This window comes from Patagioenas fasciata, chromosome 8 (assembly GCF_037038585.1).
Source record: "Patagioenas fasciata isolate bPatFas1 chromosome 8, bPatFas1.hap1, whole genome shotgun sequence".
Lineage (NCBI taxonomy): Eukaryota > Metazoa > Chordata > Aves > Columbiformes > Columbidae > Patagioenas > Patagioenas fasciata.
The window spans coordinates 28,220,265-28,239,032 of record NC_092527.1 but is presented as its reverse complement, the minus strand read 5'-3'; the positions used below and the strand labels follow the sequence as shown (position 1 = coordinate 28,239,032).

Here is an 18,768-nt window from a genome sequence, read left to right as displayed (position 1 = left end):
TTACTAGATTAGGGTGGTGGTCATATTTCAAAAGTGGAGTAACTGACAAGTGTAGAAAGAGGAACAGGTAGTCAAGCTACAGAGTTCTTCATTTCTTGATTGCTTTGTTCTTTAGTTATACTAACAAAGGGATGTGAAAGTTTCAGCCCACAGCTTGCAATTCCCCACCCTGATACTTACAGGCCAGTACATAACTCTAATGCTCTCACCCTGTTCTCCTGAGCAGAAGTCCTACAGTCTTGGGCTTCTTAAAAAATATGCAAATACATTGGAATACTCAAAATGGATTGTGATTAGACCTTACTGTCTTTGTTTAAATGCTGATAGCCAACTGGCTTGCTTGGCTCTTGGCTTATTTGGAGGTTATTTTTCCTTTCCATGGGGTCGTTGGAGATAGGCTGATGTTATACTAGATCTTGTCTTGAATTTGGTCATCTGGGTTAAGATTCGTAACCATGGCAGAGGTGATGAAAGCTGCCTTGTCATGATCTCTAGATACATTTCTGAAAACATGAATGTTTAGGTTATTCTACCTTATACTTGGGGGACAAAATAGTAGCAAGTATAACAATAATTTTGGTATTTATGGCTAAATGTGTAACTACTGCCCACACATTTATCTTATTTTTTGTATTTTTCTGTCCTCCTTATCCTGTGCATTCATACAAAGTAATGCAAATGTAATTATCTGGAGCTGTATGGTAAGATACCACAAGAACCTAGTTCTTCTGTCTTGCAGGAGTATTTTTGTAAACTCTTCACAAAAATCTAATCCCTTGAACTTGCCTCTGCAATTTTTCTTTAGTGATGTGCATCAATTTGAGAGTGAACAGCTTCAGTGTTCAGTTGAGACAGGCCATGCAGAGGTCCATGTTGTATTTGATCTTTTGAATTCAGCAGGAATGCCATATTTATCTCTGGAACAAGCCTAAGCCTAAGCCAGTGAGGCAAGAACTGTATTTTGCCAGGGCTCACTTAAATCAGTGATTTTCAACCTGGAGTTGCCAAGAAGCAACTGTGGAAAAACAAGCCAGTTGCCAATAGTTTAAATTGCGTGGGGTCTTTATGCTTTTTCAGGAGCCCACAGTTTGAAAATTACTGCTCTAAATGATTTGTAAACAAGAGCTGTTGTTCCTTTCCAAAGTGGCTGTAGGTGTTACGGAGTATGAGCTGATAGTTAGTCATCTATTAGATTAGGATTGAGTTTTATCTTTCCTTTCTCTTCTTATGCCTACCTATTTAAAAGTACATTCTATCAAAAAAATGTGTATCACAGAGGAGACTAACCCTGGAAAACTTCATCTTGGAAGCTAACTTCTGGAAAAAGGTTTGCGTGGCGTTAAGTAGATCTGTTTTAAGTACTGCACTCCTATACTCAAAGCTTCTGTATTTTCTGTTCCAAGAACCTTGCTGTGAAGGCCAAACTCCTGTTAGAGTTTGTGTTGGATCTCAAGATTTCATTAACACTCCTCTCTTACACAGTTGTGAAGGCAACTTTGGATACACGGGCTTGAGTGTAAACTGATGTTGTCTCAGTGCCCTGAAACAAGAGGTCAACTGCCTTTCTGGTCTCAAGAGGACATGGATTTATTTATTTTAGTGACTATGAGGTGCCTGAGGTATGGAATGAACAATAAACTGTTTGGTAATCTCTAGATGCACTGCTGTTCTGGGTATCAAAGCCTAAATAGTCTCCATCCTGCTCACTCTTCCAGCTCACTCTGTTTTACCAGAACCATAGTTGAGGTCATAGACTGAGTGTGCTAACAGTACAAAATTTAATGTAGAGTTCTGAAGTTCCTCTGCTCAACAAGTTACTCAGTTTCAAATTAGATTAAAAATTGACTTTGTAAGTTAAAGATGTTGCAGAACTGTAGTCTCCTTTGCCATGGAGGCTGCACTCCTTGCCTATAACAGATTGGTTCTTGTTCCTAAATCATCTGTTTGCCTGTGACTAATCTTCAATTTCTATCTTCCTGCTGGTTGTACTTTGAACTGAATTCTGTGCTCCAAATAAGAACAGCAGTTAAAGCTTTAAATTTTCTCAACCCCTTGTAGCCCAAGGACTGCTCCTGCCCCTAGGATAGGAAATGCCTTATGCAGCTTTATGTATAATGGGAGAGGGTGGAGGGGAAGGCATGTAGGGCGAAGTCGATCATGGCTGCTTTGGTCTATACTTACTGACATGTTGATGAACTTTAGCAGCTAAGTGCACTTGTGATGGCACCTCACAAACTTCAGAAAATAAGTAGTTATTTTTGGATTTTTTTTTTTTTTCAAATTTTGCCCCATAACAAAAACTATAGAACCTACATAAAAAGAAGCCTGTGCAAAAACACTAGTTCCCAAGAAACCAGCACCTGCTGCTTGTCATACTCATCAGCATTTCAACATCCCGACCCTAAATCCTCCTGGATGTTCTTTCCTGTCTGGCCTGCTACTGTCTGGAAGGGGAAGGGGAATAGTTCTTCCGTATTCAGTTTGAGGGAAGAGATGAGTGATTCTCTGATCTGTCCTTAAGGCAGATAGATCTTTGCTCTCAGCATGCTGTGGTGCTGCCTAGGAGGGCGTTTATGTGATTATGCCTGTAAGCAGCAGACAGCTAATTTCTGAACTCATTTGTTCTGGCAGACTTGCAGGGTTGAGAGTGCTTGAATTTATTGCATAGTTTTAAGATTCTGTTGGTGGTGGCAAAACTTTCTTTAAAACAATTTAAAAAATAATAATAAAAAAATCTTGCTCTGAATGCTGGTTTGCAATCCCATAGTTCTGCCAGTGCAGCTATATCAGCATCCTTTTGTAAGCTTGGCTCTGAAGTCAGGGTCTGATAAACCTTGATTTTAGTGAGAGGTCCTAGGGCACATGGGACCTTAGCTGTGAGTGGGCCAGACCAAAAGCCAAGGAAAAGCCATGGATCTGGGCTGGTGGAGGAATCTGTACAAGTGGTGTCCTGTGCCCCTGAGCTACAAACTGTTGGTTTTGAAAGGGCACTGGTGCCTGCTGGAGCCACTGGTGGTGGTTGGGTGTGACAGGTGAGGCTCTCCATGGACAAATTCCTGCTTTCCATCAGCACGGCAGCCAGACTGCAAAGGGGCTTTGGTGTTAAGTGCAATAACCAGCTCACTGTGCTGTCAGTCCACGCTCGGTGTGGAGCTGGGGGCTAAAGCTGAATGAGTCAGATGGTCTTGGGAACAGGATCTTTTGCTTCAGGTCCCCTCACAGCTGGTCACAAACTTAAGTCTCATTTTCAGAATGATGTGCAAAATACTTGTCTACAGCATTTCAGGCTCCTTGGTAATGCGTTCTCAGGTGGCTCCTCCCTGTTAGTTCAGTCTGAGGTGTGGTAGACAAGATAGAGCTGACTATGAGATACTAGGACATCATAGCCTTGAAATATCCCAGGACTCTTTCTTGGAATCAGCGAAGGAAAATGAATATCTCTCTAAAACTAGGTCTCTCTTGGAAATCCAGATTTAGCATAAATGAGGGTCAGACTTCACAAAGAATGCTTTTAGAAAAGGAGATGGTAAATTTTAATAGCTGTATATTACTTGCCTTGTTTGAATTCACTAAAGGAATGTAAAAGTGCATCTAAACCAAATAATTAAAAAAGTTCTTGTTCTGCCTCTGAATTAAGTTGGCCATGAGTGCCATACTAAGTGGTATAGTTAGTTTAGTTGAGGGATGTTTCTGTGAAATTCAGAGAAAGGAAAAATGAAAGGTCAACCAGAGCAAAGAAGTAAATTTTGCGTAAAAAATGTAGCCTTAAATAAATATTTCTGTTGGCGTGGTGGCTGGCTTTGTTTGTTTGTTTTGGGACTATGGGGGTTTTTGTGTAGTTGTTTGTTTTGATGGGATGGAGCTAAGGATACCTAAGAGACCTGTGTGAAGGGAAATCATGGCTATTTAGTTTTAAGGTACTGGAACTACAAACTAAACTCTGATAGTTTTCCAAATATTTTTTTTATGCATTTATTGGAAATGGAAAAAATATTTCCCACTCTAGGTGAAATCCAGTTTCAGGTCATCATCCTGTAAGAGAGGAAGAAGTATGCTCCTTTGAAGCCTTTGCTTATTAAAGTTCTAGCATAAGACTTGGGGGATAATGTTTGGGTAGAGACTGGTGGGAGAAGGCAGGCAGGTGCTTTGGTTTGGTGTATTTTTTTGTGTGTGGTTTGTTTGTTTGGGTTTTTTGTTTGCTTGTTTGTTTTTTAAGCTTAGAAAGCCAAAGAGAAGTTACCTGGAAAAAGCTATTCTGAAAGCTAATTTTTTTCAGTTACTGAGTTAAGGGTTAGGACAGTGTAGAGATTTGCCTAGATAGATTAATCAGAGAACCTTTCTTTTTAAGAAATCAATATCAGAAAAGGGTCCTCAAGAATATTTAATAGAACCACTGTTGCCTTTTGAACCATGAGTTTTTCCAGAATAAAGTTAAATGTTATGCTGTCTACTTCTTAACTGTTCTGCATCACAGTGATATAAGCAAGTTTGTAGAGGGTCAGATTTCTGAAAAGTCATTAAAATTTTCTATGTGCAAACCCACTATTTTAGTGGAAAATATTGAAATGTATTGACTGTAGTTTATGTATCCTAAACTTGATGTCTAGTGTGTGTAAAAGGTGCTACAGGAAACATTCGGTAAACTTTTTTTCTCTTTTAAATAAAGGAGAAGTTATGCTAGAGCTGCTGCAATAAAGCATTTCACCCTGGCTTTGGAGAAACTGCAAGTCCACCTACAGACCTTGCCAAACTGCAAATTTGTGTTGCATTTATATTAGGTACAGGTTTGGGCAGTAGCTCTGGTAATTTCTGAGAATTCACCATTTTGCATCATTTAACCTAAATGAGCAGCATGGTAGAGTACAGTTGTTTAATGCTGGCCAGTATGGAAGATTTCTTCAGGGAAGGTCTTGGTTCCACCACAGGAAAATAAGAGTACACATCCAAGGGATGCACAGCACTGGAAGTTTTCTTGTAAAAACACAGTTCTTGGTTACACGGTGGTTTTCAACCTAGTGTAGATTTAAAATGCTGCAGAGAAGGGTGATCATACCACCCTCTTTGTGCTAGTGCCCTCACTTGATGTAGATGTGTGGTGGGTTGGATCAGGGAATGGATCCCCGAACTGCTTTGTTGTGTTACCATGCAAACGCAAGAGTAGCTAGCATCTGGGGGATGGGGAGGATGAGTGGGATCAGCCCTTTCAGTGGAGAGGTGGATTTGTCATGGATTAAAGTGCCAGGTGATAAGTAATCATAGCTTCCAAACATTGAAGACGTGCTGCAGAGTAGACTTCCCTGTCTACAGTAACCTTCAGCTTGCAGTAATCTGACTTTTAGTAACTTGGCACAAGTGAGTTGTGGAATTTTGAGTCTTTTTACTCTGCTTCTCATAATTGCCAATTTACACAGTATATTTTGCAATCATACATTTTTATATGCACACACATTTCACTGCTGTTGAATTTTTTTCCTCCTTTAAAGCACTTGAGTAAGGCAAACCTCGCTCTGCTCTTGATGCTGCCTTGCTAGTGAATGTGCCTTAAGTTGCAGTACGTTTCCGGTGAGTAGATAAATCTTTTGTCCAATGTGTTTGTTCTTTGTAAATTTAAGAGAAAATTATAGAGAAACTGATGCTGTAATAGAGACATTAGAATCCTTGCTAGTTGCTGTCAGCAGACCGTGGTTTCCACAGCTCGAAAGAGCTGAATCTATCTTCATATCCCCTAGTAGTGGTTCTCGTAGGTATTTTGTGGTTCCGGTTCCTACAGCGTAATGGTGATCTTAATTTTTCTCCTTTTGAATTAGAGTCAGCACGCTTTTGAGTGTTAGTCTAAAGGTTGGCTTTCTGTTTACGTGTTCGGCCTATCTGCATGTTTGGGCTGTAAGGAAGTGACAACAGTCCCTGGTAGGGTACTGTACACCTTCGGGTTTATGATGCCAATTGGAGAGATGGCCTGGTGCTGGTACAGCTTGTTTAGGGGCACTGGTCTACCAAATGGCAGAGGCAGTAGATTTCTGGCCATGGTAACCTTCTGAGGGTAGTTGACTGCTCATTACACCAGACCACTGTGAAGCATTCTTGGTTTAGTTCAGGATCTTCCCTTTTCTCTGAGAAACAGTCCTACCACAGGCAATATGTGGGTTGATTGCAAGATATGAGTTGAGCAGGTTTGGAGTGGGCTTTCTGTGTGGTCAGCCAGTCAGGGTGCATATTCATCAGGGTTGCTGTTTTAAATATTTTGTATTTAGACAAAGTTGCAAGTTGTCATAGGGCTTGCTTCCAAACAGGAGTCACGGGGCAAAAAAAAACAGGTAGAGCTAAGGATGGTTCAGCACTTGTGCTGAATTTATCTGCTGAGGTTTGTCAGCCGACAACTGTTGACACTCGACCAAGAAGCACAACAGGGCAGTGTCAGACCAGTGTGGTGTTTGGGAGAGAGAGCTGCAATAAGAACCATTCCCGAGACACATCTGTTTGCTTATTCAAGAGTATGTCCCTTTGCCTTCTGTTGGAGCTTTGTGATCTATGCAGTGGTCTCTCCTGCAGGAGCACGACTCTGGCCTGCTCCTGCATGTCTTGTCTGTTCTCAGTAGCACACTGTGCAAAACCCTGTGCAGTGCATAGTGTTGTTGACTCTAGCTCTTTTCTGTTCTGATAGGCTGTAATTCTCCAGCATCTTCACTTTAATATGTCTCCCATGTTTTTCACTTATGAGGAGTCCAAGGCAGTTAGTTACACATCTCGCAAATCTGAGTAAGTACAGGCTCTTCTCTTAAACAGTCTCTTGAGCAGCAGCTGCCCTTCTAGTTCCTAAGCAGATGTGTTCTGGGCTTTGCTGGGCATGCTTTTCATGATGACATTGTTTAAGTCAACCCCTTTTGTGGCCACTTACACTTTGCCCTTATTGGAATTGATATTCTGGGCTAGTTAAACCTTTGTTTTAAATCTGAACAGCCATTCTTATGCAAGGTGAACTTGCAGAAGTTACTTCTTTAACAAAAAAAAAAAAAGTGTGGGGGGGGTGTGAAATCACCTGTCCATTATTCAATGTGTCATTTGAATCTTCATTGAAATACACAGGGCTAACCAGCCTCGTCAAAGACTAGGCAGACTAGTAGGAACTGTTTATTTGTTCTTGCCTTCACACTATAAGCAGAAGCTGTAGATGTTTGTAGGATTACTTATTTCAGAAATCACGTAGCTTAGCCATTGTCAAGAGGAGAAAACCCTTCAGTCTTCTGTGATGGTGGTACACATAAACTGAAACCCAGGCCTCCATGCTGGAGCTTACCTTAAGAATCAGCAACATGATAGACAGAAAGATGTCTTCTCTTAAAAGTTGTGTGTGTTCTCTTAATTTTTCTTCCAATTTCCTTTTTGATATGTGGGCTGTTCTGAGCACAAAGCACCTACATGGTTGCCTCACAGAAGCCTTGTTACTGAGAGTAACAAATCCTCCAAAATTAGTCTATTTGGTTAATTTGGGCATGAAACAGAATACATGATTCTTAGTTTGTGCCTGGAAGTGTTTCTGAAGAAGAAAGGCTTGACAATCCTTGAAGATGTATGCTGGTTACTTAAACTTCTACATTTTTATTTATGTGGCTGCTGTGGGTGGGGGTTCTCTTGGAGCCTTTCTAAAGCTAGAGTCAGTTCTTTCTTCCTCTTGCCTTTACCATTAAAACTGGATAGTGCAGACATTGACTGTGATGGATGATTGGACGTTATTCTCGGGAAAGTAACTTTAAGGCAAAAGTAAAGGGTGAAGGGTTTTTATTATTATTATTTTTTTAGTAGTTGAACTAGCTGTTTTCGTTTCTTTTCTCAAGGACCACATGAATAAATCTGAACAATATGAGGTTGAGTTGCACCTGTAAAAAATTGATTCATTTTGTTAGCTTCCTCCTGTTCTGCACAAAGCCACGAGCAGCAGAAGTACTGGAAGAACCTGCTGCGTGGGCTTATGCTAACCGTATGTTAACTTTGCTTAAAAAAAATTAAACCCTACCTCCTGCAGAACTTGATTTGCCATTGAGAAGAGCTTTCTACTTGCTGGGAGTGAAGGGGAATTTTTCAGTCCCTGGCAATTGTGCAAGGAGATGGCTATTGTTACTGACTCAAAGGGTGTAGAAAGAACTTTAATTTCCCTGCTCAGTTTGATCCCTCTGCAACTCCAAACTATTTTTCCTTGCAAATATTCAGCTGACTGTCCACTGTTGCTGCTTCTGGGTTTCTTTCATTTCTCTTCTTCTTCCTGTCCTTGTGTTTCCTCTACATTGAGTGTTTGAAGTTATTTTTCAAGAGACATTTTTGTTTTCAAACTGATTTTATTTTCTCTCTAAGTCAGTTATGTATTTATCTTCACTAATGTTTGCAACACCTCCGAACATAGTATTCTTTGTGAATTTAACTAACACGCTGTTTACCCTTTCTTCCAGATCCAGTTTTTGATTCTGCTTCCACATTTGGGAGTATGCAAGGGACAAACACATCTCTTTGCGTAGCTTGACTGGATGTCCCAAGACTAGGATGTTAGTATATTTAAACAATTTTTTGCATTAAAATGTTGCCAATATCATAATTTCACATAAATTATTGTTTTTTGAAGTGTAATTAGCTTTATCGGCATTATGAATATTCAGAAGCCTGCTGGTAGAAACAGTTTTTCTGCAGTCTGAGTAGTGCTTATTGGTGACTCTAAAATGAGTGCAGGAGCAGGAAGAATTTCAGGGATGCTTTTTAAATGAGCCAGACTTATTTAGTGTTATAGCTTTAGCACTTGTTCTTGAAAATCTTGGCTCTTTGTCTAATAAGATTAACTGTAGGTTAATCCAAGAACATATAAAATCTTTAGACTGTGTTCAAGATATTTATGAAAGACCCCTTCAGACTTCTGAATGCATGAGTACAGACCGTAGGAGAGATTTTTAAATACTTGAAATAGTCAAATATCTATAGAAATACTTGCATCAAATAAGTGTTAACAAAGAAATGAAATTGCACACTGGAGTTCTTTGAATCCCTGTATTGCAGATCACATTGTTCTGGTTCTTGTGAGGAACCAGTTGTATGGAAGAGTAAACCTTGTGCTAAACTATTTTTGCAGATTTGATAATGCAGCCTTCTTTAAAATGTGTTTTGTGATCGGTTATTGCAAAATGAGATATTGCATGTTTTCTGTTATATAAGCAATTTTCTGGCAGTAATTAGTTCAAAGATAAAGAAGTCAGCATTAAAATAATGTGCTATTTTTACAAATGTATTTTTGACTTGACCACGTCTTAGAGTGTCTCATGTATTCAACGACTACTATATTTAATTGATTTAATTATCGTAACATTACTATAAGCAACTAGTTAGATTACTGAAGTGAATTTGATGCTGAATGCAATGTTCATTGTGTAACTGTGGATTTTGCAGGTTTCTCTGCAGCCTTAGTTTTCCAATGTGCTTCCATTCTTTTCCCCTTGTAAATGAAAGGATCCTTCTCTTCGTGTGGTTTGAATTTCTTTTGTTAAAACTGTTGCCAATCTTTTTGGCCAGTGTTTTAAAGTAATTGATTAGAGTTTCTCTGCTTGGATTTTCATTTGTGCTGTCCAGCTCTGTACATGGGTAATTAATTTAATAAGATGGCAGTTCTTTGGTTTATCTGCTTTGACAAATTCCTCAGAAGAACTGGTGCTAAAAAAAGTGGAGTGTTTCGCAACACTTGTTATAGAATCCCGCTGCATTTTGGTTTAGTGGCTGATTCCTTCACCCACCCCTTCTGATGTTATTCCTGTGGTTTTATAGAAAAACAGGTTTGTTATGGTTGCTTACAAGTTTTTCAAGGGAATTTGGGACTCATTGCATACTATTGTTTATTTTATCAAATCTGCTGAAGCACAATGTGTCCTAGAAGTCTAATGTTCCTTGAGCATGGAAATGTTTCTAGTATCAAAGAACACTTTTTTTAAAAAAACCTCAGCTATATCTGAAATAGCCTTCACAGGATTTAAAGTATAAAATTGACAGTAGTGGAGAACACGACACTTACATGAAATTGTTAATAATTTTTCTTGCACACAGTCTTCTGCAATTTACTGTTCACTCTTTATGCCATACTTTGTTCATTACGTGTGCATGATACTCTTTTTCTTTTAGAGAAACTTATGTATGAAGAATTCTGTAGGGGAAAAGATGACCTTAAGGGAAGTTGTTTACTAAGTGTCATAGACATCAGTCTGTTTTGTAACTTTGAATATCTGTTAGTGCTACTTTTAATCCCTTGGGATCAGATAAGTACCTTGTAGCCTGCAGAAGTGCAGTTTGTATCAAATTCCATCGCTGTTTATATGTCTGTACCGCTGGCAGTTCTGGCTGCGGGTTAGGAAATCCTTTTCTGAGCTTTTGCTCTGAAAGGACTGTTCAGAAGTTACAAAAAGAGCTACTTTGGATTTAAGTGGAATGTGACCCTCATCTTAAAAACTGAAGCTTTTCTAGCAAAACAACACTCAAAACTGTGAAGTGTTTCTGTTGTTTCCTCATATAGAGATTGTTAACAGGTATTTCAGTCTCAAATACATTTGGCAATACAATCTAGCATGGAATGCCAAGCTTAAGAAGCTTTGTGTGTAGATTACCTTGAAAATTTAACTCAGATTTTGAACAAATGGCCTGTGGTAGGCAGATTCTTAAAAGGCTGAGTGTTCTCCGATTGTTTCTTCACTCAGCACCAGATAATTGTTTTTAGATCTGCTGAGCATCCTGATCAGGGATTTCATTCTTTGAGCAGACCTGAGACAGTAATAGGCATACCACGACCTTTTTATTGAGATATCAACTGTAAAGTTGGAGCAGAGCTGGCTGTTCTAGAAGGTTGGTGTCTAGATGTTTGTCTTTATAATCGTTTGATGTTCTTGACTAGAAACCTGTAATTTGATTAACTGTGAGCATATTATGAGATTCTGCTGTAATTTCTGAGCAGAAAGTGTGGGACTGCTGTCTTCTCTCAAGTTCAGATCACACATGCTGCTGTCAAGCAAAGAACTTCAGCTAGACTGGAGACAAAAGTTGTGAGGGAATAGGGTGGCCTCAACCAAAGTACGAAGGATGAAATGTTTGACATCCTTAATTATGAGAGCCTGATAATGTGCTGTGTTTCAGGAATTCTTGAAGGTCTGGAGTAAAAGAAATAGAGAAGACTGGGCAGTGTCAAAAAGCTGCACAGAACTGCTTGTCTTGAGGAAGGCTTAAAGATGATGATAGGAGCTGAAATTACTGTGTATATAGCTCAGTTAAGTGCAATGTAAACTGTTAAACATACCTGTAGGCACCAAATTCACTGTAGCTACCCAGAAAAGATTCCTGGGCATAACTGTGAAATCCTGAGTGACCATCATAAAAGATGTATTCTCTATCGTGTTACTTTTGCATTGACCAATTTCCAAGGGTTTTTTTGGAATATGATCTCCAGCTCTGCTCCAGGACCCGCTTCAGCTGTCTGTCTCAAAAGGGGACCAGACAAGGGCAGTCAGAGAGAGGTCTTGGTTTCAGCAGTGTTGCTGGCTAAGCTGTCCCTGATGCAGCCACTTGTTCTATTGGTAGGACAGGAAATTGTTCCCGTCTAGAAATAACACAGGCAAAACCTATTATCTTTTCATTGTCTTCTGTGCGTACCTGTACAGTTGTTTGTATTGCTAGTGAAAGCCAAGGGTATGAATAGAAATGCCTGATGTTAAACAACCTTTCTTCTGTCCCATGATGCTGTCAAGAAGGAAAAAGAAAAGCTCAGTTCCAGTTGGACACAAAATACCTTAAAGAAACGGGGTGTTTCTCCTGTGAAGCACGTCTGCAGGCATAGTTTATGGAATTGATGTGTATCTGAAGCCAAAAGATTACTAAGATTCAAAGAACTGCTACATGAAATGATGGCAAACACTACATGACATCAAAACGGAAAGAGAGATTTATTGGTCACTTTTGCTCTTTGGGAAAATTTCCACTAAACCCCAAAGGTCAGGCTATCTTATAGCTGTTTACTCTTAAGTTTTTTGCATTTTTGTGCAGTTTCTTTTTAAAGAAGGTTCACTACTCCTAGTCTATGCTGACTAGTACTCGCACCATAGCTGGCAATTTCAGTTCCCATTACTTATTTCAGCACCAAATTGTTTTGTTGCTATAATCTTTTGTTACAAAGTTGTCAGCAGCTGTGGTTATGCTTCTCTGTTGCCAGAGGAATGTCAGGGCTTGCAGCATAACCCAAGGTATGAATGAAGTAGAGGTAAGAATATTTCTGCTAATATTTAGTTCTGTTGGTGTGAGAGTAAGAACAGTAATACAACTATATCTCCTGTGCTCTATGCAGGAGTTATCATGTATTTATTTGGTACCATTGTGCTATTGATACTATTGTATCAAAATGTATCAAATGACTATAAAGCTGGAGGGGACTGTTAAGCTTAGCTGGGCTCCCTTTGCACCTTGTGCTGTAGACTCAAATGCCTCACTTGGGGTATACTTTCAAATGTAACTTCAGTGATGACAATTCAGAGAATCATAGAATAGTTTGTGTTGGAAGGGACCTTCAGAGGTTGTCTAGTCCAACCCCTCTGCCATGAGCAGAGACATCTTCAATTAGGCACTGTAATCTGCTCTGTAGCTAGTGTGAATTCTATGCTCATGTCTTTCAGTGTTAAGATACTTCTCTGTATGCTGATATTTGTTTTGGGGGTTTTATTTAAGGTGGATAACTTTTGCCCCCTGCCCTGCTTTCAGTTACTCTTTCATTTTTGTGTAGCTGCCTGCATCCCCCCCCTGATTTCACCTACATCAACCTTTATGTTGAGACAGAACTGAAGAGTCCATCTGAAAGGGCTAAGGGTACTTTTCCAGAGTTTCTGGGAAGCCTTCTCAAAACATCAGGTGTGCTTCATATTCACTGTAGTCGTGATTCAGTTTGCTTTCCATGATCCAGATTCTTCTTCTGTTAGCTATTAAATCAGAATTTAGATATACTCACTGGTGTTTTAGTGAGATAGTCACTTGCCCTTTAAGTGGTATGTCTTTGTATATCATAAGATTTTTCAGGATGCTATTTGCTATCTGGAGTCAGAAGGCATGCTTTTCGTTGGGACCATGTAGTAATGGCTTATGGTGCAGGTTTATTTAACATCAGACAGACTTTTACAATCACAAATAACAGAGTAAAAAGGCTCTTGGCAGTTTTTACCTTACAGGTAAGCTCAGTATATTCACCTCTCAAGGAAGAAATGTTCGATTAACTTTCACGGGTCTATGCTATGTGTTGAAGATCATCAGATTTTTAATGATGGGTGATGTAGCTATGTTTAGTTTCCTAAGTTGAATACATTTTCATTCTGCTTTGCATACCCCTGAATAGATTTGAAAATCTCTGTAGAGATGGTGAAATGGGTATTTACAACTTGAGATGCAAAAAGGAGAGAATAATGTATTGAGTGAATGCAGTAATGACTGACGATAGAACTGGCATCCTGTCATAAAGGAGGTGAAATGGAGTCACACTCCAAGGGTTTGCTAGATCAGAGCTGTGGTTTGGTAAATGCTTGTTCTGCTGGCAGTCCTCCTTTAAGTGGATCCAGCAGCTTGTGCCTGTCCTTTCTGGGCTGTTTTTCAGCTGAGCTGTTTTGGTAGGTAGCTGTGTGTTGCAGACAGAGAATGATGTAGGGTGGGACTGAGTTGCTGGGGGAAGGCAACTGTATTCAAACAGACTGCTGTGGAGTTTGAAATATAGTTAATATCTCAGCCAGTTTAACACACTTTTGCACCGTGCCAATACGTATCTCTTGAGGCTGGGCTGGAAATCACTGGTATCCTGTGCTTCCACGTGCACAACTTTTAGGGGAGAAGGATGGTTCCTCCATTGTTTAAAGTGACAACTTGTGGCAAGTTGTTCCTGACAGCACACTTGACTCTGGCTGATCTGTGGTATGAGCATTTGCTATGGCCATGAAATAAAGTAGAGCAGTGAACTGACCTTGCTGGAAATCATCTCTGTTCTGTGGGAGGCATCTCACAGGCAGATCAATTCTAAATTCTGTCTGTTCTTATGCCTGTGCTGGGGGAGCTTGGGGTATGGGGATGAACACTGGTAGTTAATGAATGTCATCTTAACTTTGCTTGGCAGTGAAGCATTAACAGGTTGTCTCCAACAGGAAAAAGTTTCAAGGTTTTTATTTTGCTGCAATAAATAATGCAACACCATTGGATATGGAAAAAACTGTCTTGAGTTTGAACAATGTTTGAGTCTTATAGAAAAAAATTTTGGTCTGTTCTATTTTCTGCTATTGAGCACTCTCATTCTTGGGCTATTTGGCTCTTCTGTTTATAAACTTTCTAGCTAGCTGGTGTAGTTTCTTGTCAGTGAAAGCTGTACCAGGTTGTCTGCTGGAACTCCAGACCTGGAGGTTGAGCAAATAAAAGCACTGTCTTTGAATTGAGATGGTGAAAACCAGCTCTCACTTCAATTTGTAGTGTTGAAGTTGTGTTTGTGGTTTTTCTTCTGTGTGATTTTGTTTTGTGTGTGTTTGTTTGTTTTAAATTTAGATCTTATTCTGACATTGAGAAAAAACTATCTTTTTAAAGATACCTAAGAAGTTGGTAGCTATTGAAACTCTTCTGCTGTCATTCTTTGCCATTTCGTGATGTCTCTCTGTTTTCTGGTTTATTTTCTAAAGTAAAACAATGCAAGTATTTACATGAAAAGATTCCTGTCAGTTCCTGTGTTGGTGGTGACTGGCTGTGAAGAAAACCAGATAGTCATACAATAAACCTCCTGGTCTTGAGATAAAATGTAAAATAAAAGCTCACAATGCCTGACTTGAAGAACTAGCCAGATTAATGATGCAGTATCTACAAGTTGGAGGATCTTCCCACCCCCGCAAATCCACATGAAGATTATGGCTCAGTCTGCCAGAGCAATTGCTGTATCTGGAGGTGATGTTGAGACGGCTATTGTAGAGCCCTTGGCTTTCCTTGAGTTCTGCTGCTGAGGCTTTTGATTAGAGATAAGAAGGTTGCATGTCTCCGATATCAGATCACACACACAAAAAATACTGCCTGTGGGAGGGGGTCAGGGAATGGTCCATATTATGCTTTTTGCCTTGCTATACTCTGGCAGTAAGCTTTATAACTTGTCACTTCTGGGATTTTTTGGGGATGACTTTTCAGTTGTAATCAGTGAGATAGTCTGCAAGTTAGAATGCTAACATGGGAAACAAACTGCAAAACAGCCTGACAACTTGCTTTCTTTGCCTCTCCATTCTCCCCTGTAGAACTGTAAAATAGTTTGGTTTGAAAGGGACATTAAAAGGGCATCTACTCCAAGCCCTCTGCCACAAGCAGGGACATCTTCAAGTAGATGAGGTTGCTCAGAGCCCCATCCAGCCTGGCCTTGAGTGTCCCCTGCAGAGGGGAGAGTTCTACCCTCTTTTAGGCTGTTTGACAAGGCTGTTTTCTGTTGTGAAGGCAAGTGCATTGCAGCACTGTAGTTTAGATATGTCGCTGGGTTTGTGTCATACTTAGCTCATTAACTTTTATATGCCTTGCTGTGAGTTTGAGGTTCTGTCAGAGAAAATGTGCTTAGACGATTTTTTCTCAGGAAAAGGAATTGCTTGGTTGAGAGGGGTGCTTCGAGAGAAGAGTGAGGATGGCCTGCTACAGCTTTGTCTTAGTTATTGAAATTACAGACCAGTAGTGGAATTTTAATCTAGTCTTGCAGGATGAATGGTCAGAAGCACTTCTATCAACAATACTTGTCTGCTGCTGTAGTAGATTTTTTTTAGTCCTCCTTTGATTTCTCAGCTCACTGCTGTGACAAGTTACTGTAGCAGTGAAATGGCGATTTGACAGAACATGGACCTTGTTGGCTTCTTGATTGCTTCAAATGAAACTTCTCCACTGGAGATGCTGCTCTACATTGAATAAAGTATTTAGTTTAAGGCCAAAGGGTTCTTTTTCTCTTGAGCTACAACGGCTTGTTACGGGACCTCAGCAGGTGACACCATGTATTTTTTTTCTTGTGAACACAAGATATTCTGGTAGAAAAGGCTATAGAAGAGCTACATATTGCTATATAGGACTTGGTTATACCTGTTCTTTTAAACAGTACCTATCTTGACATCCTTAGTTGTTCTGTGCACATGTCTGTCTTGCTCGTACAGAACCAGGTTATTGATATTTAAGGTCCCCTGAAAGTCCTTGGATTTGCTAAAGCATCTCCTCTCTGGAGAGGGATATCTGCAGTAAGTCCCTGGGCAGTGCAGTTTCACTAACAAGAATGTGGAAGCATGAACTTTGAAAAATTACCGAAGATGGACTGTTTTTTCTTTCTTTGTTCCCCGGGAAGCTAAGGAAGAGTTGGTCCAACTTGGAGTACTTAACTGAGTTCCATTCAGATAGTGAGATCTCTCATCATAGATGGATGGGAGGCTCTTACATTTTGTTGCATGAATAAAAGAACATTCACAACTTATAATTATATGCATGTCCTGAGACTTGGTGTATATTAATAACTGTCCTGTGACTTTTTTTCCCCTCCCTTGTTGGTTGGTCCTGCTTTTCTATTAAGATGCCTGTGACTGAAACATTCAAGTTTAATAGATTTTTGTCCTCAAAGAGGCAGAATTCCCATGTTACACATAGACTGTAGGATTTTTTCTGAATTAATTCCTGCTTCAAATCCCATAACTGTGGATAAATTTATCCAATCTTGACCAGAAAAATCTAGGCATGAGAAATCCAATAAAACTCTGATGTGATGGCTCCTACTAGTTAATGAGACTCCTAACATGATGAATATAAGTGCTGGGGAGAGTACAAGGGGAGCAGATCTCAGCCCATGCTTCCCCAAGTTACACCTCCAGAATCTCGGCCACGGAAAGCATCGCTCTGGTCCTGGGCTGTGGGTCTTGTGTTTCTGGTTGGACCCTTGTAAAACTGAGAGTGTCTTATGTCTGGCTGAGTTTGATCAGCTTCCAATTTCAGGTGCTGGATCGGGGTATGTCTTTGAGAAGCTGTTTTTCCTGTTCCTAGATGTGTGTTTTGTGGCTTTCTGCATTCCCCTCCGCCCTCCTTTCGAAGTAGTGTTTAATTGCATTTGCTTTGGTAAGCAGCCTCTGTGACCTGGGCCTTTTGTTATTTACTGCTCCTCCTGTCTTTGTATCTCCTGCAAATTTAGTGGCTGCTTTCTTCCAAATCACTGACTAAAATGTTAAATGGCATAGGGCCAAGAGCCACTACCTGATGGTTTCCCATTGACACTAGCATTTCAAGACCAGTCACCTGATCGATTTTAAATCTAGTTTGTATGTGTTTGGCTGGTTTTTGTTCGTTTTGTTTTGTTTTTCTTCCTTCCTGACTGGCTTTAGCCAGTGTAGTGCCAGCCCCAAAATGTTACGTAACTCTAAAAATATTATATCAAACCTGGTACTGTTGTTAATAAAATTTCTAGTTCTACAGAAATAAAATTGAATAAGATAGTATCTTGTAAGCCCATGTTAATTGGCTCTATTTTTGCTGTTAATTCCTCAGTAGTCCTCTGAGCTTTTCCTTGGTTTTGAAAACCTTTACTGAGTTGTGACTCCAGTACTTATCTGTTTAATATTTTGACATTTCAAAGGGGTGATTTTTTTTTTTTTTCCAGCCATTTGGAACTTTCTCAGTATTCCAAGACTTTCTGGAGTTAAACACGGCTGCAAATGTTCTTTGAGTAACTCCCAGGGAAAAAAAAAAAGAATCGATCTCCATAGCATTTTAAGACTGTTAAAATGTGGAATAACATCAACTTGATAGATATATTTTTTTTATGATCATATGCCCTTTCATCAAATATTTGTTGATATACTAACATATTCTTATAGTTTGGTTTTTTAGGTAATATGCATACGGGCTTTCCTTTTGATTCTGTCTTTGCTTACTTTAAAGCTGCGTGTATGTCTCTTTGCTCTGACTTTTGCAACATCTATTTATGTTCTCTGCTCCAAATCCCCCTGCCCCACTTCCAGCCTCTTGCTTCTTCTTTGTGCTTTCACTCTTAATTGCATTTTGGTTTTGGGTTTTTGGGGTTTTGTTATTGTTTGGTTTGTTTGTTTTTAGTAGATTAATTTTTTTTCTCCCCATGCTATTGTTTTGAGGGTTTCTATTAAAAATTTCTTAAATATTTAAGAAATTTAAATAAAATATGTAGACAACTATTGTCTTAATTGATTTGACTCAGTTTCCAGCTTTTTGAAGTTGTCTTTTTAAAGTGCAAATTGCTATGTATTAAGCTGATTATTTATTATAAATAAATGCTGATGAATCAGTTGTCTTCTATTGCAACTGGTCGAAAATATCTACTGTATTTAACTCCTGCCCTGGCCAGTACTTATTTAGTCTATTGAGATGTAGTTTACACATTGATATTCACAGATTAGTGCTGAAGAGTTGATACCTGTGTATGTTGATTTTTATTTTCCCCCTTCAGGGCCCTTGTTATATTGTCTTTTGTTTCTTTTTTTTTTTAGATCTTTAACCATTTATGTAATAGTAAAGATGAATTGTAGCCTTTCTTTACTACCCGCAAAATAATTTGACTTCTAGTGAGTGGTATGAGCTTTACTGCTTTGACTGGGTACGTGTGTAGGTCTGAGTTATGCAGTGAGTATTAAAGAGCATGTTTGAGCTGTGCTGTCGCAGGGGAGGAAGCATAGTTGGAAACGCCAGGCTCTGTGTCCAGGGCAGTCCGGAAATGGATCCCTGTCTCCT

At 39.5% G+C, this 18,768-nt stretch overlaps 1 protein-coding gene across 2 annotated transcripts in view; it reads left to right on the top strand.

The window, feature by feature from the left end:
- Window positions 1-18,768, top strand: part of LCOR (ligand dependent nuclear receptor corepressor) — a 60,320-nt gene that overhangs the window by 7,741 nt on the left and 33,811 nt on the right. Inside the window, exon 3 of one of the 2 annotated variants that reach the window (XM_071812063.1) lies at window positions 8,442-8,534. The exons of the other annotated variant lie outside the window; for it this stretch is intronic. Coding sequence (XP_071668164.1) covers window positions 8,533-8,534 — 2 coding nt within the window. The 5' untranslated portion in view covers window positions 8,442-8,532. The remainder of the gene's footprint in view (window positions 1-8,441; window positions 8,535-18,768) is intronic. 2 annotated transcript variants of the gene reach the window in all.